The sequence below is a fragment of the Drosophila hydei genome, unplaced genomic scaffold (genome assembly GCF_003285905.1).
Source record: "Drosophila hydei strain 15085-1641.00,03,60 unplaced genomic scaffold, DhydRS2 tig00000271-arrow-arrow-pilon, whole genome shotgun sequence".
In the NCBI taxonomy this organism is placed as follows: Eukaryota; Metazoa; Arthropoda; class Insecta; order Diptera; family Drosophilidae; genus Drosophila; species Drosophila hydei.
In genome coordinates, this window is record NW_022045701.1 from 1918991 (window position 1) to 1943300 (window position 24310).

General features: G+C 35.8%; 1 protein-coding gene across 2 annotated transcripts; it reads right to left on the reverse strand.

Annotated features, from left to right (window-relative positions):
- LOC111598379 lies at window positions 1–22512 on the reverse strand. Of its 2 annotated transcripts, none has more exons than XM_030223737.1 (14): window positions 22475–22512; window positions 21568–21912; window positions 21456–21505; window positions 21202–21397; window positions 20123–21134; window positions 19927–20061; window positions 18215–18426; window positions 18086–18157; window positions 4573–4847; window positions 4333–4513; window positions 1183–1425; window positions 670–1113; window positions 357–533; window positions 1–302 (listed from the first exon to the last, which is right to left on the reverse strand). In XM_030223737.1, the coding sequence occupies exons 2-14, from the start codon at window positions 21601–21603 to the stop codon at window positions 150–152; spliced, it is 3186 nt and encodes a 1061-aa protein (XP_030079597.1). In that variant the 5' UTR covers window positions 21604–21912; window positions 22475–22512; the 3' UTR covers window positions 1–149. The 2 variants fall into 2 exon arrangements, with proteins under 2 accessions (XP_030079597.1, XP_030079596.1); XM_030223736.1 differs by lacking the exon at window positions 22475–22512 and adding an exon at window positions 22068–22114.
- Window positions 22513–24310: the final 1798 nt, after the last annotated feature.

Genomic DNA, 24310 nt, shown 5'->3' on the forward strand with positions numbered 1-24310 from the left:
TATTATTTAGATAACAATATGCTTTGTATTTAGAAATGGTTGGGATCGGAAATTCGGTAATAAGGACTTTATATTAATACTGTTTCCATTGTATAAGGTTGTTACAGCTAAAGAGTTATAATCACATTAGTGTTATTGCTGGCACATAGTCACATAAAAGACGGTGATGATTTACGGGATCGTGAATGAGACTTCGATGTGCTTTTTAGACTGTGACGTGAGCTGCTGCGTGGTTTAAAATTGTAACTATCCCATGGTTCTGATGCGCGTCCAAACCAGTTTACTAGGTCAATCACTTCTAGCTGCAATTCAAATTATATTATAAAAATTATAATTTAGTTTAATTTTATGCTTACTTGAAGAACTTGCGGTAGTTCCTTGAATATTTCAGACTTGGTAAGATAAGCGTGTTGCGATAAAAAAGAAATACAACTGGACTTGAGCACTGTTGCTACGTAACGATCCGCTATGCCTAATAGACAGACTACGGAATCCTCATCTATCAATGAATTCAGTGTATTTTCACATATTTCCTATAAATATAGACAATCGAAAATGTGAGACTGAGAAACCAAGCAGTTAGAGAAAGAGAAGGACATAAGGACAAGAGACATAAAGTAAAAACGAGAGAACAATTAAGAGAAATGATTAAGAACCCAGCTAAACTACCTTTAAATTATCAATTGAGTATCTATCAGCCAGCAGCATAAGTTCGCATATTTGATCAGCTCCCACAGTACGATCTATAGGAGCACCATAAATGTAAAGTAGCAGTCTTCGAAAGATAACTGGCGAAGTGTCTGTTATAATGACTTTTCTGTTGATCGATTCCTTCATTCCGGACATTAATGCTTTTTTAAACCATTCACAGCGCGCGGCCACAATTACACGATGTGCTTTAAAGCTATGAATTTGCAGTGACACATTTTTTAGTTCAGTGTGCGTCGCCATCAATGTAGCCCAACTCCTGTCGCTAATTGTGGATGACGCATATGTGTGCACTTCAAATTCCATATCCGCCATTTGCGCTGAGTGAAGCAAGCGTAATGCATTTTTTGATAGGTTGCTTTGGGCTGCAATGGGCGGCTCACACAAATGTCTTATTAAGTTAAGCTGTATGTAAATAAAACCGATCTTATGTTTTTATACGGTATGGATTAAATATTTGTTGCACATATTTACCTTAAAATTTCTGTAGTCATAATATTGATTCGTGGGCATCGTTTTGCTACTGCTCTGACCTAAATCCAAATTATTTTCCTGGTCAGCCAGCTTGAGATCATGTTGTAGCTGGTTAGATGGCTCCAAAAATCCGAGCTCAATAATCGACTTCAAAAATTCTTGTTTTCGGACCACCTTACATATTTCCTCAATAGCTTCTCGAAGCGCTGATTTGTGATCCAATAACTTTACAAAAACGCCATTCTATAAAAAATGAGAAACTACTTAACACCACATTCCCACATCACATCATATAATCGGAATTCAGTGTATACTAGTTTTCAGAACATGCAGAAAGACGCGCAGAAGGCCCCATATAGTATATATAGTTTTGATCAGGATGAAGGGTTAAGTCTGCATAGCCATGTATGGCCAAATCAATTAATTAATTAATTAATTAGTAAGCGAGCTCGTAAGCAACCAAAGCCAAGGACTTGAATTTTGATTGTATATTTCTGTATACTATACACAGTACGAGCTAATAACGCAATCCGTTTCATTATTATCGACAAAAATCGATTATTCAAAAATTCGATTTTTATTAAGCAGAGCTTCAATACCATACCTTACTATTACGCTCTGAATTTAATTGAAAAAGTGTAATTATAACAAAAGTTGTTGAATAATTAATTTCCCATAGTAAAACACATTAGAGCAGCAACTGCGTAAAGTTCGTAGTCATCGGAATGCGTGGTTATGTGTGCATGTGTTTGTATGTGCACATGTGTTGCTTGTAACCTATATATAAATGAAAAGAATGATGATTGAAATAGCAGATTCAGGGTATTTTGTTGTTGGCAAATAATTAAAGAAAATTAAAATTTTTATAAAGCTAAAATTACGTGCGAGATATAATTTAGTATCTAAGTTCAGCAATATTATTTATCGAATATCAAATATCGAATATTTATTGATAATTTGATATACTCAATCTCTCTTATAACTTCTGAGATCGACGCCTTAATTCATACGGACAAAATCGACCCACCTTGTCGTCGCTGGTCGTCAAATACATATGCTTTTTAGCTAAGTCAATTAACGTTGGGCACCTCCGACTTTCTTATTTGTTTTTTATACCCTGATCCCATTAAAAATGGGAAATCAGGGTATAATGGTTTTGTGCAAATGTATGTAACAGGCAGAAGGAGGCGTGGCAGACCCCATAAAGTATATATATTCTTGATCAGGACGACAAGCCGAGTCGATTGAGCCCTGTCCGTCTGTCTGTCTGTCCGTCCGTCTGTCCGTCTGTCCGTATGTGTGAACGCGTGGATCTCAGCATCTATAAGAGCTAGAGACTTGAAATTTTTTTTGTAGGTCCGTGTATAGCACGCGCAGGTCAAGTTTGTTTCAAATATTCGATAACTATTCGCATTTAATTGTTATCGAATAAAAACATTATTGAAATGCAATAAATAAATTATATCTCAAACATCTTAGGAGCTAGAGCCTCCAAATTTTGTATTTAGTCTTATGTATATTTTATGCAATTTTGATTTTTGTTAGATTTTGGATACCGGCTCCAAATTCCCCCAAATTCTTAAAATTTAAGTTTAGTTGGAACTAGGGCCATTATGTGAAGGCGTTTGCATCTCAACCAAGCCAATAGGATATGTAGATCATATGCTGAAAATTTCATTAAAATCCATTAAGTAAAACAGAAGTTATTAAACAAAACGTTTGGTCAATTTGCAAAAGCACATGTCAGCAGCGCCACGCGCACGCATTTTTCCTATGCGTGTGCACACATACATTCAAATGCGTGTATTCTTTTCTATTCCAAGAATTGAAATTGCGATTGAATTGTGCTGAATTATTAGCTGCTACTTATGTTTAAATTTGCAACAATTCGCGTAAGAAGGGCAGTGGCTGCGTTGGTAGAGGCGCCGCTCGTGTGCAGCTTGGTCCGGGTTCGAGGTTATGAAGTGGCGATGTTGGTAGAGTTTGTGCACGTTGCGCAAATAATCCGGGTTCGAAACCTGGTCTCGCAATGTCGATTTTTATTTGTTTTCTTTTTTTTTTTAATACTCGATACAAACTACGGAAAATATTACAAAACTCAAAGGACTGGGATCAGGGTATCTCCTAGTCGGGCACCCCGACTAGAGCTTTCTTACTTGTTTCTGTATTGTACTTTGTTTAGAATAGTAAAGTAAAGTAAAGTGGCCTTTGGTAATATAGTCATATTAACGTATTTGTTATGTTCGTGTGCGTAGTCTTTTGCTAAGGAATTTGAAATTTTTATTCCTGTATACCATTATCTTATTACCTTACCTCATTATTGATATAAAATGAAAATATAATGTTTTTTAAGCCTAGCTTGAATATCGGAAACAATTTCTCTAGGGGCATTTATGATATGAATACACAAACTTAGTATATTATTTCAAATACGTATGAGAAAAACACAAATCTAGATGTCATCATGCTCTAAACATTTTTTAATAAAGTCCATGTAGGAGGAAAATTATTCAACAATTCAGGCCAAGCGGAATCACTGCGTAAACTGCACATTAAACAGAGACCGTGGTTAAACATACTTGTGTATGCACACGTAAGAGGTATTGTTTGTAATGTATGTATAAAAAAAAGTATAACGATGGAAACATCATCTCTTGCAGGGTTCACCAGACCTTCGAGATGTCACCCCGAGTCTTAATTCGAGTAATGTTGTATTCACAACTATGCCATGATAATTGTTCAATAGGGAGAGTTTAGTTTCGCATGCATTTGAGAGCAAATATAATTTTAAATTTGGTATCATTGATCTTAAAATGATTAGGTGTTGTCATAGCTTTAAGCAAGATTTTGTACAGTTTATGGTACACTTATTGACAACTTTCGTAGGTTTACTAATATTATAATATTATTGTATATTATATTATAATAAATATTAGTCAAATTGGAATAGTCGACAATTATATAAGAAATGGGTGATAATGTTATAAGAATCTTCTTACGTTCGAAAAGTATTATCTGATTTTACAAAGTTCCTAGTTTTGATATAACAGCTGGGCGAAAAAGTGGACATATGATGTGCTAGTGATAATTGTTTAGAGTGTATGTATATTTAAGGTTCAAGTATATGAAATATATAAAGCAATTACTCACAATTTGACTGGTAGCCAACTTAAAGCAGAATTTAAATTGTTTCCATCCCAGCTTGTCATCTAGGCGATCTGAAAGATTCTCTATAGTCGATATGTAAGCAGGTATGTCCACAATAAGCTTTTCGAGATTCTGTTTAATCGTGCTGCGCTTACTAAAAATGTCCATTTCACAAAAGGTGCTCCTTAATAGAAGAATGAGGTCGAAAAAGTTAGAAATATAAACATATAAACATTTGCTTACTTTTTGTCTTTAATTATTTCCAGGGCAGTTGTGATACGTCCATAAATGTCACGCATTTTTCGAACTTCGTACATATATAATACAAACTTTAGATCGTTTTCTGCGAAGCCGATGCGTTGCTCTGAATGATTGTCATAAAGTGCAGAACCGACGGGTGGACCATGACGTGGCCTAGGCGACATTATTACGCCGTTAACAAATCGCTGCTGCATAGCAATATCATCATTCAAATGTTGCTGCTTCTGCGTCCGATCTAAATGAGTGCAATTTAAGTTCTATTCGAAAAAGAATTAAACTCAAATGTAGAATAAATAAAACATGTTGAATTAGTTTTGATGCTCTGGTAGTAGTCAATATTAATCTATAATCTCCAATGAAGTGAGACAGTAAATTGGGTTTGTGCAACGCTGTCTTTTTGTATGAACGTAAGCCACTTGAAATTAGAATATATACTTATGGGTACACCCCTGTGTTATAATGTTGGGATATGTCAAATCGAGCCATACTATATCCGGTATATCAGAAACGCTAATATTCAAATCTATCAATGTATATATTTTAGTTTGTTAGATCTGGAAACTTAAAAGCTCGTTTAGTGAGTCACTGTTAGCCTCCTCTATTCATGCATCAAATATACTTTTTTTCTATCCCAGATATCCCAAAAACTATACAGTGGAAATTTTAAATGTATACTCATATATCATACGCATTACAAGTTTATCATTTTTGTTTTGATAAATTAACCCATTTTTTTATTATCGATCAAGATCAACTTAAGCGTAGCTTGAATACCGTAAGTTTTTAAGATTTCAGATTTACTGTGCAGTTTGGACCTGTAGTAAATAAAGATATTGTGTATGTTTTGGATTTTGGATACTTCGCTCCCTTCCCACCAAAAACATACTACTCCAAGTATCGAAATTTCGATTGAATTGTGCTTGAATTGTTCACTTAAGTTGCAAATTTCTTTCCAAGCCATGAAGACAATGCCAGAGTACGAGCCTGGCGGCAAAGGGAAATTTTTTTTGCTTTCTAATATTTTAATTATGAAGTGGCGGTGTTGGTAGTATTGATGTGCGTTGCGTTGACAATGTGGGTTCAAATCTTGGTGACGTAATGTTGTTTTTTAATTTTTTTATACCCTGATCCCATTAAAAATGGGAAATCAGGGTATAATGGTTTTGTGCAAATGTATGTAACAGGCAGAAGGAGGCGTGGCAGACCCCATAAAGTATATATATTCTTGATCAGGATGACAAGCCGAGTCGATTGAGCCCTGTCCGTATGTCTGTCCGTCCGTCTGTCCGTATGAGTGAACGCGTCGACCTTAGCATATACAAGAGCTAGAGACTTGACTTGAGACTTGTAGGTCCGTGTATAGCACGCGCATATCAAGTTTTGTTTCAATTGTTATCGAATAAAAGCATGATTGAAATGTTTTTAGTAAATAATATCTCGTACGTTTTAAGAGCTAGCGGCTCAAAATGTTGTATTTAGTTTTATGTATATTTTATGCAATTTTGATTTTTGTTGGATGTTGGATACCAGCTCCAAACTTTCCAAAATTATTTAAATTTCAGTTCGAAATTGGGCCATTATGTGAAGGGGTTTGCATTTCTATTAAACAAATAGAATATGTATATCATATGCTGAAATCCATTAGGTAAAACAGAAGTTATTAAACAAAACGTTTGGCCAATTTGCAAAAGCACATTTTTCCTATGCGTGTGCACACATACATTCAAATGCGTGTATTATGTTCTATTCGAAGAATCGAAATTGCGCTTGAATTGTGCTGAATTATTAGCTGCTACTTAAGTTGAGATTTGCAGCCTCTTTCACAAGCAGAGCAGTAGTAGACTCTGGGTTAAAGACATTTTTTATTGTTTTAATTTTTATTTTTAGTATGAATTGGCGGTGTTGGTAGAGTTGCGTAAAAATTGTGGGTTCGAATCTTGGTGTGGTAATGTCAGATTTTTTTTTTTTTTAATACTCGATACAAGCTACGGAAAATATTAAAAAACGTAGATAGGACTCGGATCAGGGTATCTCTTAGTCGGGCACCCCGACTAGAGTTTTCTTACTTGATAAATATACTTCATTGTTTTTATCTATTATAAGTTTATGAAAATGTTTGAACTCGCAAATACACAATAAAGCTCCAATAGGAGAGCTGGTAATTCAATCAGGAAACCCCAAAAATCGGCCGCAGCGTAACAATAGGAATTTTTTTTTGTATAAATTTGTGGGTTCCAACATACATTCAAAACGGTGGTCAGTTTCAACTGCGAACTGGAGTTTAAAGCTTTCACTTCTACAAATACAGCAATAGACACATGTCGCGAACACTACGGCCATCGAGGAACATTAGTCGAAGTACTGTTCGTTGCCACACAACTGTCGCTGTCTTAGCATAAGGTGCTTCAGTAACTGGGAGGCTGCAACATAATCAAGAGATGCTGCCGTCACAGCAGAGTACGCGATGTTGCCGTTTGTTGTCGTCATTTTGGCACGAACAACAGGCATGCTGCTCTCCAGAGCGATGTAGGTCCTGCGTCTGGGTTATAAAAGGCGGCCGCAGCTCAGCATAAAGGACAGCAAAAATATAATAAAAAGTTAAAGAATTAAAAGAAATCCGAAATTCAGTGCGAGCAATGTGATCAAATAAGGGACATCGATACTAAGGACATCGGGCAAAATAAATAAGATGCCTATCAAGCACATAGACACAGTGAAAAGGATCCGCGAACAACAGTTGCCAGCAGTGGAGTAGCTGAAAAGAGCGCTTAGAGCTTATGAATCCTGTGCAGGAGTAATCCTTTGCTACTCAAGAAAAAAACAAGAATATTTGAAAGAGGATTATGTTGACCACATTTGCCCCACAACAAGAAATAAGAGGTCGAGGAGCAAGCAGCTCTGCTCCAGAATACCAAAAAAATCGACAAACAGGAGCACAGATGGAGTTATGAGCTTCGATGGCAGGACAAAGCTATTTTCGTTACTAGATCAGGTGGCCTAGCAGTCATCTTCGGTCTGGATCTGGACCTGATGCTGATGGTGATACTGGAGCTGTAGGAAGATATGGCCAAGAAGTGATATGTGACAAGTAACAGACACTGGACAACGTGAACAACAATTATTAGCAGCTTCAAAGAGTATTTTCTGCCACTTTAAGAGCTTGAAGGACATAGTCACTCGTCGAAGACCAAGGTGGGTGAGGTATTCAAGATATATATGGTGGAAATGGAGTAAGTTACGGCAGCATCAGTGCTCAAATAAAATGCAACGCTGAGGACCCTTGATTACCATCGGAGCATGGCAAATGAAGACCTAGATCTGCCCCAAAGACATGCACGCCGATTCAACGAAAATATTTCCAGAATTTAGCCAGCGCATGTCGGATGTATGGCCCAACGTGCCACATGGCTATAGAGTGTTAAATTGGGAGGTGACCAGCAGTTTTCAGGGGCGAGTGAGAGCAACAACGAGAAGACCCCAGGCGTTAGTAGGCTCGCGTCAGATTGAAAGCACACAGTTGTTGGCCCCAAAAAGAAATGTGTAATACTTCTGGCAGACAGCAGCTGCAGTCAGGTGGACTCGCAAATTGAGGCAAAGCTCAGACTGAGGAGTTAGCAAATCTTTGTCCCTTTTCTGATACTGCAAACGGGGAGCGATCCATTAAACCAGCAAACAAGGGAACAGCCGGAGGAGAGGCAGTGGGTCCCCAGACACCAATATAGGCAAGCTCAGAGCTCAAGGTGAGTGCACAGTGTTCACAAGAATGAACAGATGAGCCTCAGAGGGACAGTTAAGCAAAACTTACAGAGTCGGTCTTCTGTTCACTCCTATCTTGGTGCTTAAAGAAATTTGGGAATCTACTCGTAAGAATCGCCCGCATCAACGTATATTGTAGATTGTACATCTATGACAACAGGAGCGTTAGAACTCACAAAAATTTATATGTTCTAAAGATGCAGTGTTATAGAGTAAGAAACTTAAACATTAAATTATTTAATTACTGTTGACTCATTATTATCGATACAAAAAAAAAAATGGGACGGCCCTTTGGGAGCGGGGCTATTTGAAAATATCCAATGATTTCCAAACTTTGTCAGACTAAGCCCCAAATTTTTAAACCCACTGAGGCCGTGTCTATTCGTGAATATTGTATAACTTACCGTTTTACAGCTAGATACGAACTCTGAACGACAAAATTACCAAAACTGATATATGTATCAAGCCCCATATTTTCCAATTAGAGCTGACATTGATTAGACCGTAAATGCGTATTATGCAGGCCGAGCGCAACTTTCTTGTCTTTCTTAATTTTTTCCGAATACCCAAATGATTAATATAAATTGCTCAACTAATAAGCTTACTGAAGCATATTTTTTTATTGATTGAATAAACTTTTTTACAGTGAAGTCACGGCATATAAATTAAATAATCAATAATCAATTATCTAATTATACTATTTACGCAAATGTTTTTAATTCAACCTTCGTAATTGATTAAAGTTAGTATGAATACACTTGACTGTGGTGGCGTTCAGTTGTGTAACGATCTTTATTCGTTTGAGTTACTGTTCTTATACCCGTATTTGATCCCTTAAATGTAACTTATCTATGCTCAGAGTGTTGGTATGTCTAATTTTAGACTCTAAGCATGTAATTTGATCTATTCTTATTACACTCCCTGCAAGTGGTTGAGGACGTAGACGGCATGCGTAGAGTTCTGGAATTCTGCGGAGGCCAAATGTGACAGCTAGCAGTTGCTGCCTCTGGTTTCTCTTCTTAATTCGTTGCCTGTGTCTCCGTCTGTATAGCATCCCAATTTTTCGATGCTTTGCAGAGATCTCTGGGACGTCCAGGCTCATCGTTGTTGATGCGCTGATTACCTTGTTGGTTGATAATCCAGCTATATTGCCAGAGGCAATCCATCCAAGTTCGTTCTTTTGTCCTAGGGTTTTCTTGATTTTCTTTACTTTTCCTAACATGATTAGGGGAAGTAAATCAACGCCAATAACAACATCATTTTTAAGGGGCTCGTTAAAATGTTGGTCTGCTAGCTCGCAAATATTCCAATCCTTATTGCCATCCATTTCAATTTTTTTGGTCGGAAGAGCTCTCTGAAGTTTTTGCATAACAAGAGCTGCGTTCTAGTGACGGATTTTTTACCTGGGTTTGATTGTTTTGTTTGATTGATTGATTTGCAAACACTATTTTTTCCACTTTCAGTTCGGTTCGGCGCAGTTTTAATTGTGCGGCTTTTTCAGATATTAAGGTTTTTTGGGAGCCTCCACCTATAAGAGCCCTTAGCTGCTCGTATTTTCCAGACTTATTTTTAATCTGGATGAGCGCAGTCCCCAGCACCGTTTATTGCCTTTTATTTTCATTTGGACAGTTGCTGCTGACGGTCTCTTTATTATTTGCATCTTCGTGAAGCAAATAGTTGTGTGCTTTGGTGCATTGATTGCACTTCCAATTCTTTTTGCAATCTTCAATGCTATGGGTGCCACGACATTTATAGCAGAGCGTGTTTTTATACACAAACTCCTTGCGCCTTCCAAGGTTCAGCTCTAAGTCTCTGTCACCTGGTTAGTGTCAATTGGCAAAAAATTTAATATTTTGTAGCTCGTTGTCTTTGCTTCCATCGACGTATGAACGGCACTCTTTTCCACTGAGTCTATTGAATTATATACTTGCTCAATAAACTCCAGCACATTATCCAAGAACTAAATTTCTCTAGCTTTCAATACATGTTGCTCGTAAGTTTGTATGACCTCCGTAGAGAATCGACGCAACAGAATTTTAGCAAATAGAACGTCAGTTTCATTACCAAATTGACCTTTTTCATTGATAATGAAAATACATTCTGTTGCTGAGTCCAAGAACTTACGGATACTGCCTTCATCATTGTTCCTCATAGCGCTTGCATATAAGTTCCCACGCTGAATTGTAGCTAGCAGACGAACCAATTAATAAATGGCCTACGACCATTTTGTTTTCTCCTTTGAGGCATAATTTCAGGTAGTTCAGCTTCCTTGTGGCGCTGATATCTTTCCCCTTGTGAGTCACCTCGCAGAATAGTTCGAAGAACGCTGACCACTCTTTAGGACTTTCATTAAAGCGAGGAAGATCCACTTTCGGTAGCTCTGTAACGTCTTCTTTTATATTTTGCAAGTCACCTACTCCTAGTCACTTAGTTTTCTTGTGAGTATGGTGACATTGCATTCCAGCTCGTCGATCTCATCAATGTCAGAGAGTGTTGTCCGTGAGCGTTGAGTGAACTTTGTTCCACAGGAAAATCTACCTATCTTTATAGTTAAGGATTTATCCCTGGCTACTGAGCTCCATATTGGCATACACTTCTTGCATGTGTTGCCTTACTTTTAGAGCTCGTTTGTACACAAGGTCTACCATCACATCCATTGGGCTCGAGCTTCTTCGGGAAAATATTATTTCCTGCTGCCTGTGCTGTGTCTTGGATGTCTCTGGTTGGGTGGATACTGTTTGGTCGGTGTCTATGGCGCGGTCGGCAACTTGGACTTTCATCAGAGACTCGTCGTAGTTCCTGATGTTTTCCATTATGTCATCATATATTTTCTCCTTAAAATATTGATGGTCGACGACACCGATTTTGATCAGCGTTAGATGATTGGCAGTAAACTCATCCTTGTTTGTGATGCTCTGCCGGATATTGTCATAGATCTCTGATTGCTTTTTGAGCAACTCAAGAGTTTTTGCCGACAGCATGTTGCTTGTGTTGTTTCGTGTGAAAATTTGTTCTTGATTAGTCTTTGGTTTGACCCGTTGGAGGTAATTTTGTTTGATCGCCTGGTTGATCGTGCTGTGCCTCTACTCACAGCTCGAATTGGTAAGCCAAAGAAAATTATTTAAACAATTTTTCACTTCACTTTTACACTTATCACGAACGTAGCCTTGTAGATTGTACTCGAAGGACCGAAATGTGAATACACAAAATGTGAACGCCATTGTGGTGGCGTTCAGTTATGTTATGATCTTTTTTCGTTTGAGCTACAGTTCTTATACCCGTACTCAAGCGTATTTTATCCCTTAAATCTAACTTATCTATGCTGAAAGTGTAAAGCTGGTATGTCTAATTTTAGACTCTAAGCATGTGATTTGATCTATTCTTATTACACTCCCTGCAAGTGGTTGAGGACGTAGACGGCATGCGTAGAGTTCTGGAATTCTGCGGAGGCCAAATGTGACAGCTAGCAGTTGCTGCCTCTGGTTTCTCTTCTTAATTCGTTGCCTGTGTCTCCGTCTGTATAGCATCCCAATTTTTCGATGCTTTACAGAGATCTCTGGGACGTCCAGGCTCATCGTTGTTGATGCGCTGATTACCTTGTTGGTTGAAAATCCAGCTATATTGCCAGAGGCAATCCATCCAAGTTCGTTCTTTTGTCCTAGGGTTTTCTTGATTTTCTTTACTTTTCCTAACATGATTAGGGGAAGTAAATCAACGCCAATAACAACATCATTTTTAAGGGGCTCGTTAAAATGTTGGTCTGCTAGCTCGCAAATATTCCAATCCTTATTGCCATCCATTTCAATTTTTTTGGTCGGAAGAGCTCTCTGAAGTTTTTGCATAACAAGAGCTGCGTTCTAGTGACGGATTTTTTACCTGGGTTTGATTGTTTTGTTTGATTGATTGATTTGCAAACACTATTTTTTCCACTTTCAGTTCGGTTCGGCGCAGTTTTAATTGTGCGGCTTTTTCAGATATTAAGGTTTTTTGGGACCCTCCACCTATAAGAGCCCTTAGCTGCTCGTATTTTCCAGACTTATTTTTAATCTGGATGAGCGCAGTCCCCAGCACCGTTTATTGCCTTTTATTTTCATTTGGACAGTTGCTGCTGACGGTTTATTATTTGCATCTTCGTGAAGCAAATAGTTGTGTGCTTTGGTGCATTGATTGCACTTCCAATTCTTTTTGCAATCTTCAATGCTATGGGTGCCACGACATTTATAGCAGAGCGTGTTTTTATACACAAACTCCTTGCGCCTTCCAAGGTTCAGCTCTAAGTCTCTGTCACCTGGTTAGTGTCAATTGGCAAAAAATTTAATATTTTGTAGCTCGTTGTCTTTGCTTCCATCGACGTATGAACGGCACTCTTTTCCACTGAGTCTATTGAATTATATACTTGCTCAATAAACTCCAGCACATTATCCAAGAACTAAATTTCTCTAGCTTTCAATACATATTGCTCGTAAGTTTGTATGACCTCCGTAGAGAATCGACGCAACAGAATTTTAGCAAATAGAACGTCAGTTTCATTACCAAATTGACCTTTTTCATTGATAATGAAAATACATTCTGTTACTGAGTCCAAGAACTTACGGATACTGCCTTCATCATTGTTCCTCAGCAGTTCCATGTTCACTAGCTGGTTAACAGCGTTTCCAAATATTTTGCGCTTTTTTCATAGCGCTTGCATATAAGTTCCCACGCTGAATTGTAGCTAGCAGACGAACCAATTAATAAATGGCCTACGACCATTTTGTTTTCTCCTTTGAGGCATAATTTCAGGTAGTTCAGCTTCCTTGTGGCGCTGATATCTTTCCCCTAGTGAGTCACCTCGCAGAATAGTTCGAAGAACGCTGACCACTCTTTAGGACTTTCATTAAAGCGAGGAAGATCCACTTTCGGTAGCTCTGTAACGTCTTCTTTTATATTTTGCAAGTCACCTACTCCTAGTCACTTAGTTTTCTTGTGAGTATGGTGACATTGCATTCCAGCTCGTCGATCTCATCAAAGTCAGAGAGCGTTGTCCGTGAGCGTTGAGTGAACTTTGTTCCACAGGAAAATCTACCTATCTTTATAGTTAAGGATTTATCCCTGGCTACTGAGCTCCATATTGGCATACACTTCTTGCATGTGTTGCCTTACTTTTAGAGCTCGTTTGTACACAAGGTCTACCATCACATCCATTGGGCTCGAGCTTCTTCGGGAAAATATTATTTCCTGCTGCCTGTGCTGTGTCTTGGATGTCTCTGGTTGGGTGGATACTGTTTGGTCGGTGTCTATGGCGTGGTCGGCAACTTGGACTTTCATCAGAGACTCGTCGTAGTTCCTGATGTTTTCCATTATGTCATCATATATTTTCTCCTTAAAATATTGATGGTCGACGACACCGATTTTGATCAGCGTTAGATGATTGGCAGTAAACTCATCCTTGTTTGTGATGCTCTGCCGGATCTTGTCATAGATCTCTGATTGCTTTTTGAGCAACTCAAGAGTTTTTGCCGACAGCATGTTGCTTGTGTTGTTTCGTGTGAAAATTTGTTCTTGATTAGTCTTTGGTTTGACCCGTTGGAGGTAATTTTGTTTGATCGCCTGGTTGATCGTGCTGTGCCTCTACTCACAGCTCGAATTGGTAAGCCAAAGAAAATTATTTAAACAATTTTTCACTTCACTTTTACACTTATCACGAACGTAGCCTTGTAGATTGTACTCGAAGGACCAAAATGTGAATACACAAAATGTGAACGCCATTGTGGTGGCGTTAAGTTATGTTATGATCTTTTTTCGTTTGAGCTACAGTTCTTATACCCGTACTCAAGTGTATTTTATCCTTTAAATCTAACTTATCTATGCTGAAAGTGTAAAGCTGGTATGTCTAATTTTAGATACTAAGCATGTAATTTGATATATTCTTATTGCACTCCCTGCAAGTGGTTGAGTGCGTAGACGACATGCGTAGAATTCTTGAATATGTTGTATGTTCATACCTGAACAGTTAGTGTTCAAGCATGAGCATGTGATTGCCGCCTATCTCCTGGACTGCGAGGAGTCTAGGGGTATAATTCCCTATCCTCAAATTACATGCTGTGGGGAACCAGTGGTAAGATATTCAAAGAAAGAAATGGAGAAATTTAAAGGAATGTTTGAAGTACCATAAAAGTCTGCGACGCTCATTAACCTATAAAGAGGCATATCGGTAGCCAATAAATAGACTGTGACGAGCAAAGTTCTCCAAAAAGCTACAGCGGCAGGAACACAAAGTCTCCAATGATCAACGGCGTACAAATAGGTTGCAATAGCAAATCATAAAATATACTATGTTGATGTATCTCGCCCGTCGGGAACCAGTTTAACCAACAACACGTGGACGGCTCTGCGTCAGATAAGAAAAGATCAGATGGACGATCTGCTCTGGAATGGCCCGGCTTAAAATACTTCAGGAAAAAGGATTCCTTTTTATGAATAAAACAAGTAAGAAAGTTCTAGTCAAGGTGCTCGATTAGGAAATTGTCGAAACGTTTTGTTTGATAACTTCTGTTTTAGCTTGTGATCTACGTATTCGATTAAAATAATAGTCAGCTGAGTAAAAATGCAAGCTCACATATTGGCCTTATTTCCAACTGTACTTAAATTTAAAGAATTTGGAGAAAATTGGAACGGGTATCCAAAATATAACAAAAATCAAATTTGTAAAGAATTTACATAAAACTAAATACAAAATTTGCAGGCTCTAGCTCTTAAACTTTAATCGTTAAGTACGAGATATATTTTAATAACAGCATTTCCATCATGTTTTTAATCTATAACATTAAAGCGGGAACAGCTATCGAAACTAAGAAAGATTGATATACATTGATGTGGGATCTTAGAAATTGACGATAAAGAATTCGTTGAGCTAAAGATTCGAGCATTAGAAGTTTAACAATTAAAATGAACAGCTTAAAAAAAGTAAGAAATTCAAAAACGAAGCTATAAAAAAATAAATAATATCAAAGATAAATTACTTTGAAATAAAATAGTCGACCTTTTCATATATAACATTAAAAGCTTTATGAAATATGAAAAAGCGAATTTAATTTTTAATGTTAGATTAGGAATTTGTAACCTAAAATTTATCAGGCATAGTGTAATAAATATTAAAATGTCAGCTCCTAATGGCTAATGACAAAAATTAAGTACTTTATTTTTATTGGAAATTTTCTTGTGTAGATTACGTGATTATAATTTGGTTTCGATAACTTATCCTTTTTCCTTATTATCAATAAGAATCGGCAAGTTAATATCGTCTTCAAAAAGTGTATAACACAACAGATAGAAGAAGAAATAGGTTGTGAACATTTAATTTTTAATAAATCTTTAGAAACAGTCTACTGTAATAGTTACATTTGGAGCTAAGCTTCCAAAACGGTAAAATTTTCCCCCAAATAGGCCCATTTTTTGTGCATATATAGAATAGAGCAATAACTCAATAATCCAATTTAAGGGATTCTAGCTCTAAGACTTTAAAAGATAGAGACCCTGTGGATTGCCAGCACCCTGTAATAATTTATATATATATAGACGCTGATTTATATTCCAAATTTCTTTAAGCTCAAAATATAACAGAATTTGTACAACACAAAAAAACATTTTTTTTACAAAAAAAATTATAATCGATCATGATTGAACAGCATTAACTACCTTCAACAATTCAATTGCGATTAAAATTCAAAGCGATTAAAACAAATTCCAACATTTATGTCCATTTTCTTGGCTTTTTATGTAAATGTATAGCATAACTCTAAAGGAAAAGTAGAATAAAATTACGTTGTTGAAAGATCAATGTCATCCGTCTGTACTATTACAAATTCCAAAAATAATTAAAATTTCAACAAAAATATACAAAACTAACAAAGTGATGCTCGTTCCAAAGCACCGACGAATATCATCATGTAGAACATCTGAATGATTAATGAAATATGACCTAAATTACGAACATCAAAATTATAGTGACGAAAATGAAGAAAAAATCGACATACATCCTTCTGACCAGCAACATCAATTGAAGAAAATGTTCATTTATCGACAATCCCACACACCAACGCATTACCTTAAAATTGAATAACAGACAAGCAAGGCAAACTGCAATGAAATAAAAATCTACCAATAAAAAAAGTTTTCTAAGAACTTTGGTTACATGCGTCAATCAACATTACTACTTTATATACTCCAACTTCACGTTTGAGTCGAACGATATGCCTTCTGCACTGCTAGTCGTTAACCTTATGGCTTTTGCATTTACGTTCACTTTATTAAGAAATTTGCCACCAATGTTATGGATGCGCTTAAGTGCTAAGGAGTTAAGGAGTCAGACGTTATTGTGCTCACCTAAAAGTGTCTCAATCGCTGATAACATATTACATCCCACAGCCTTCTATTAAAACGATGTCGTAAACGATAAGTATGAAAATGATCCTCCTTTAAAAAATCTGTTACCCCAAGTCGTGTAAAACATTACTAGAGCTAACGGTTCTGTGATAGTTCTGATTTTCGCACGTCTACTGGTGATACACGTTAAATTGCCAATAATCTGTGCGTCCTTGCCATTAATGCTCTTTTAAAAAAATTTGGTCCTTCAACGCGCAACATCTAATAATCACTCATTACTTCTCTTTTAATGTGTCGCGTTCATTTACTACTAGTACTCCTAGCAAACTAATGTAATACTCTACAGCGCTATTCATAACTTATATTTAGGTTTTGTATGTTTGTCCTAATTAAATTCAAACGGTCACGGCATTTAAAACATTAAATCAGTAAATAATAACATAATTATACTATTTAAATAAAAATCTTAAATTCAACCTTTGTAAATAATTTGTATTAGACTTACCGAAAAAGCTTATCAGCTTTCACCAATAATGTAGATATTTTTTTAACTACTTATACGAGCAATAAATATTTATATTCATAATTTAATGTTAAAAATGCCTCGGACTATGTGTTCATAAGTATATATGCCAAATTTCAAGCTTTAGCTATAAACGGACCTAAAAAAAAAATTAAGTCTAAAGAAGGCGATCGTCGCGCTCCGATACACTGACGGACAGACAAATAGACGAAAAGGGCTAAATCAACTTGGCTTGTCGTCTTAATCAACAATATAAATACTTTATGGGGTCGGTTACGCCTCGATCTGTCTATTATATCTCGCATTTTCAATGGGTTCATCAGGGTATTAACGATAAAGAATACATGTACAATACATTTAAAATGCAAATATATAGATTTTGTGGCTTTCGAATTTATACGGTCAGACAGAAGGGCATGACTAGATCCACTTAGCTCATCGTCCAATGAAGAATAAATAAATACTGGCGCTATCGACTGAAAATACTTGTTTACATGAGTATATATGAGTATATACTCCAAATTTCCAGTATTTAGCACTTAAACTAATAGCGTTTCTGGCATATTAGAAAAAGTGTTTATCTTAATACAAACATTAAATAGACGGGCATTGTACAAAACCAATTTATTTCGAAAATTAGTATTAAACCTCTTGGCCATTAGTGGACGTACATATAACGCCAATCTAGCCAATCTAGTTTAGACTTTCTAACTAAAATATTCTACTCCTTTTATGCTTTGGTTTTGCGTTAAATTATAACAATATTGATTTAAATATATATATATATATATATATATATATATATATATATATATATATATATTAAAAATAACGATCAGTTTTTTCTCTTACCTTACACATAGTTCCCAAAGACTTTTTGATTTCCTCTATCACAGTGGTTAAAATTAATAAAGTAGATTCAATCTAATAAAGATGGAAACATAAGACAAGCTGATGTTGAATTTTAGCTTAGGATCTTACCTCAGGTACAAGATAATTCACCAATTCTTCCTTCTCATAAATGCTTAATCCTATAAATATTTCCAGAGCATTTCGCAGCAATTGCAGTACTTGCGACATAAATATTGGTATGCGGGTTCGCACAAATTTGACGATTTCATTTTTCTGATAACGAGACAGGTGAGTGGCATCTTTTATAAAGATTTTGCAAAATTGCAGTACTTTAGCGCAGCCTTTTGAAGGGAAATGCATAGAACAAATTAATAGTTCTTGTCAATTGTTTTAGTTTGATATTTTTAGGTGCAGTTCATTTTTAATTTAATAAGTTCTAGTCAATCGGCGTTTTTAACATAATACCTTGAATACATATAAACATATATAGAAAGCATGTAGTTAAAAATATACACGCACAAATATATGTATGTACACAGTATGTCCAAACACAATGAGGGTATTTTTAAAACACGTATCGTACTATATTTGAAAGGTATTTCTTATTCGAAATAGTCTCCATTCAGCAGGAAAAAGAAAATAGTCGCATGGTGATAGATCAAGAAAATACGGAAGGTGGTGAGAGAAATCAGTTTTTTCATCAAAAATTCACGAACTTTTTTGACTTTTGTGAGGTGGTGCCTTTTTATGCAATAAAAGCAGCTGTTTCCCCTCTGGATATTCAAGTCTAACACGAACGGTCAACGAACGTGATCAACATTGTCTTCATTCTGGACTGAAAACACAGATTGACGCTTAGTTTCAAGGTCATATTTAAAGCGCCATACTTCATCACCACTTATGATCAAATAAAAAAAATCTGAAATGTTTTCAACTGTTGAAATGATGTCTTTACAATGCTACACACGAGCGATATTTTTACCCGAATCGTCAGTTAAAATAGTCCAAATAGTACCAGTAGATGCATTTAATTTTTCATCCAACATTCTAACAGTGAAATTACCGTCGACAGCAATGATTTCGGGGACTTTTTCACCAATTCAGCAAGATTAATTACTTTTGGACGACCAGGACTTTCATCATTAATCATTATTCCAATCTTCACGACCATTTATAAATCGATAAAAAAAAACACTAATAAACTTTCGAAAGAGGTAACCAATCATCAACATACACTTTTTGCATCAACTCGTTCGTCTCACTAAATGTTTTTCCAAGTTTAAAACAAAACTTAACATTTGCTTTTGGTTCCGTTGTATTTTTACGACACAAGAACAAAAAATAATGTCATTAAAAAGCGCGTAGACCTGTACCTTTCTACCAATATTAATAAATATATAAGCCTCTAGAGGGCGTCAAACCCCCAAACAAAATCGTCCAATGTTTTGGAAGCGCTTAGACCGTCAATGATTATTATGCAGTCGGTAGCGCCCGGCTGCAACGTTTTTAATTACTTTTCTTACTTGTACTACATATATGACAAATATTGTAAATATGCGAATTCGAATCGTGAGCTGAGCATGTTTTATTTTGGTCGGCTATTTTTTTTTAAACCGTCACTTTTTTATGCTTAAATACGTACATAATGTAAGAGTGCATGTACAATTAAAACTGTATGAGTTTTGCTTTGAGTGTCTATGAGTAGATATAAGCTATGGAATATTTTTCAAAACGCATAAATTTCGGAGTTAGGGAATCTCGTAGATATGGCTCACCCGACGAGAGTTAATTTTTATATATTATTTGCCCTAAAGTGTATTATCATAAAAAATGAGTTTTACCTATTGCACATTCTCGGAATCCATTTTGAAACGTCGCGTATAGTAAAGCTGGCGTGTGAGATATTGTAGCAGGATCTAGGTACTGTATTAGACGGTTGAGGATGTTGTGCAGATCCATTGTTATATTTACGACAACTTTCAATATAGAAAAAAGAATATTTTGGGAAATGTATTACGTTTGGAAAGTTGTACTCACATTTTTTAAGTTGTAGTAAACGCAAGTATGTGCGAGCTGGTGGCACCAGCTTTGTTAGGGAAGGTTGCGCTTCGCAAAAGTTTATTAGCTTCTCACAAACGTCCTCATCCATTTCAGGAAGCAAGGATTCTGTATAAAGCCAATGCAGGATCGGATTTAAAAGAAATGTGGATAAATTGAAAAGTACTCCAACTGGTGTCAGTGGTGACGACGGCGGTGTATCCATTGAATTGATAAACGGAAAAGGGCTGCGGGCTCGGTAAGGAGACAGTGGTGGTCGGCGTGTATTACATATAGCCAGATTCGCAGTGCTGCTGTCGTTTTGAGGATTAGACGATGACATGGGTAGTAACATCGATTCCTGACAGAAATTAAAAATATTTTTGCATTCTATTTGAGACGACTCCAGATGTGAATCGGAATGGGAAGTTGATGGAAATCGACGCAAGCCACCACCTTTCATACGTAAGAGTCCAACATCAATATCGCAAAATGTTCCAGGCGAATCCTTTTCATTACCATTGCTTAAGCAGCTAAAACTGCTACTAAAATGATGCACACGCTGCGCCTCTAATCCTGTGTTTGGAGTCAAAAGCTGATAATCGCAGATTGGCTGCATATATACGGAGGATAAACTTATGTCATGAAATTTTTTTGTTTGCTTTTTGCCAGCATCAACAATCGCAATCGATATTTTTATAGGATTAGTATTTGACGTATTTGATATAAGACGCAAAGGCTGTAAGTTTTGAGATGTTGAGAACAGGGTATTGTTTGTACACATACTACAATCAAATCCGTTGAGACGCAATATTGAGGAATGAAGAGCATATTCTAATCCAGTACCACTTTTCACTAAAACATCGCTAAAATAAGGGTCCAGTAGTGCTTCACCAAAACTAAATTGATTTTCCTGACCATTTGCTCGATCGTTCTGGAGCCTCTTGCATTCAAGTGAATACCAGTTTTCGCAACTAAGTATTAGGGAGTCAGTTGGCATTATCGTACTAGTCTACATATGTTTTACACAAATAAAAACAGTATTATTGACATAATCGATTGAAATGGAAACTACTCACATTGAACTCAATACTGTGGCCATCAAAAGCGCCAAAGACGAGACGAGGATTAGCCTCGTGTACATCAAACGTTTCACAACTAAATAAAATTCTTGCTGAATCATAGCAAGTGCTGCTGTCAGTTATTTCAGGAAGTGGACTGACTAGATCATTATACCAGGTAATGTCACTAGTATCATCTAGGCGAAATTTTATGCTGCACAGAACGAGGCCATTGTCTTAGATTATATTTCCACGTTCATTAAGAGACTTACCCCTCTAGTCCAGATAACTCGCGCATGCCTTCAAATTTACATGAAATTATCTGTGTCGTAAATAAAATTTAAAGTCCGAAAGTTTTGTGAATATAATTTTGAAATATGTTACCTCCCATGTTCCAAGAAATGTGTGCTCCAAAGCCATGATGTCTGATGTTTGTTTTCTTGCTCAATGCGAGGCTAAGAAAAGTGTATTTGTGAACTTCTGCCGCACTAGGGCCGAATAAGTTTATAGTATGCCACAATGAGGTACACTCATGCGATATTTAGGTAGTCACAATTTGAACTCGTATATACTGCATGGTTTCAAACATATTGTTGATTTATCGAATTGGCCTTTAGTGTAATTAATTAAAAAATTTTACTGTTCAACTGCTGATATTTGATGAGACAGGAGTAATTTAATACAATCCCAGTACTTTTGCGCATGCTTAACATGCATACATACATATATCTGTGAATATAAATACAGATTTATAACGTGTTTCTCTTCAATGTATGCTAAGAGACTTTTATACGCATATTTCTAATTAAGAGCTTTATTTGAAATTCTTAAAGAAAAGTATTAATTTGTCACAAAATGTGTAATGTACACAAAGTTTCACGAACCGCAGATTTATTGAAAGAATCGATCGTTTTTGTTTTGAAAACAAAAGTTCAAGGGTGGTAAAACAGTACTGAATTGGAATTCCTGTATACTGGACAACATATATATATATATATATATATATATATATATATATATATATATATATATATATATGTATATATATATATATTTTTTTTTTTTTTAGCTTTGTCCCAGTTCAGAATATCGATAATAAAGAAATGTATTATATAAAAGATGTACAGTATAGGATTGAAATTTTAATAAATATATTTATATATGAGTTTCACAAAACATATACAATTTATACAACAAGTGCTACCGTTGTTTATAATGCGCCAAACCGATGCGCGTGTCAGTGAAATTTTGAATGAATGAATATACATACATAAAGTGGTTCACAACTTACTTCAATCAGCATCTATAAAATCTTGATTAAAAGAGATACTAAAACAAATAGGAAATGTCTAGTCGGCGCTGCCCGAGTAGCAGATACACTAAGCTCAGTCCTATTTGCATTTTTTTTAACTTTTTCCATAGTTTGTATAGCTATTGAGCTTTAAAAATATAGAAATAAAATTCGATATTAGGAGACAAAAACTTAAAATATCATCAAAAAACAAAGATAAAGCCATTCATAACATTTCTCGGCAATAAGCACTATGTCTACCCAAAAGGGACAAAGCACTTACACGCCAAGTTTGCAGATCTAAAGTAAACTACCAGCTGACAGTTCAAATACAATTAAATCGCAAATTTCGATGCTACCCATAAAAAAATGGCACGCATGTGAATGTATATGTGCACATGTATAGGAAAAATTATCTACATATTCTATTGGAGTAATTATCAATTATAAAAATGTGAACTCCTATTTCCAAGTGAATTTAAATTTAAAGAATTTGAAGTGGTTATAAAAATTATAACAAAAACTAAAATTGTAAAAAATACTAAACCGGGAATAGCTGTCGAATAAGATCGTTAGTAAAAAGGTACACTCTTTCATATATTGGCTCTATTTCCCACAGAAGTTCAAATTTAAAAAATAACAGAGTTGCAGCCGGTATATAATATAATAAAAACCAAAATTGTATAAAATATTAAAAAAACTACATTTGGTGACTCTAGCTTTAGCCGTCTGGGATAGACTTAAATAACGGCACTGTGATCATGTTTTTAATCGATAAGAATAAAACGTTGAGTTATCGATTATTTAAAACAAACTAATCATAATCTATATATATATATATATATATATATATATATATATATATATATATATATATATATATATATATATATATATATATATATATATTTATACCCAAAAATTGGCGAACTTCATTTTATTATATTATCCTGATCAAGAACTTATGCCCAAACCAGCATATTTTTAAATCCTGATCCAATTGAAAATGTTAAATCAGGGTGTAATGATTTTGAGCAAATGTATGTAAAAGGCAGAAGGAGGCGTGGCACACCCAAAAAGGATTTATATTCTTGATCAGGATGACAAGCCGAGTCGATTTAATGTCCGGCTGTCTGCCCGTATGTTTGAACGCGTCGATCTCAGCATCTATAAGAGCTAGAGACTTGACTTTTTTGTAGGTCTGTGTATAGTACGCGCATATCGAGTTTGTTTCAAATATTCGACAATTATTCGCATTTAATTGTTATCGAATAAAAACACAGTCGAAATGCAGTTAATAATTATATCTCGTACGTTTTAAGAGCTAGAGCATTTTAATACCCTGATCCCATAAAAAATGGGAAATCAGGATATAATGGTTTTGTACAAATGTATGTAACAGGCAGAAGGAGTCGTGGCAGACCCCATAAAGTATATATATTCTTGATCAGGACGACAAGCCGAGTTGACTGAGCCCTGTCCGTCTGCTATCCGTCCGTTCTTCGATAACTATTCGCACTTAATTGTTATCGAATAAAAACATTATTGAAATGCAGTGAAAAAATTATTTCTCGAACGTCTTAAGAGCTAAATGTTGTATTTAGTTGTATGTATATTTTACGCAATTTTGATTTTTGTTGGATTTTGGATACCGGCTTTTTTAGTTGGAACTTGAGCCATTATGAGAAGGCATTTGCATCTCAACCAATCCAATAGAATATGTAGATCATATGGTGAAAATTTCATTAAAATCCATTAAGTAAAACAGAAGTTATTAAACACAACGTTTGGCCAACGTATTCCAAGAATCGAAATTGCGATTAAATACTGCTTGAA

Coding starts and splice junctions, on each gene's coding strand:
- LOC111598379 (XM_030223737.1), bottom strand. CDS start 21,603: ATGGCTTTGGAGCACACATTTCTTGGAACATGGGAG. Junction 4,514..4,572: donor GAAATAATTAAAGACAAAAA/GTAAGCAAATGT, acceptor TCTTCTATTAAG/GAGCACCTTTTGTGAAATGG. Junction 534..669: donor ACTCAATTGATAATTTAAAG/GTAGTTTAGCTG, acceptor CTATATTTATAG/GAAATATGTGAAAATACACT.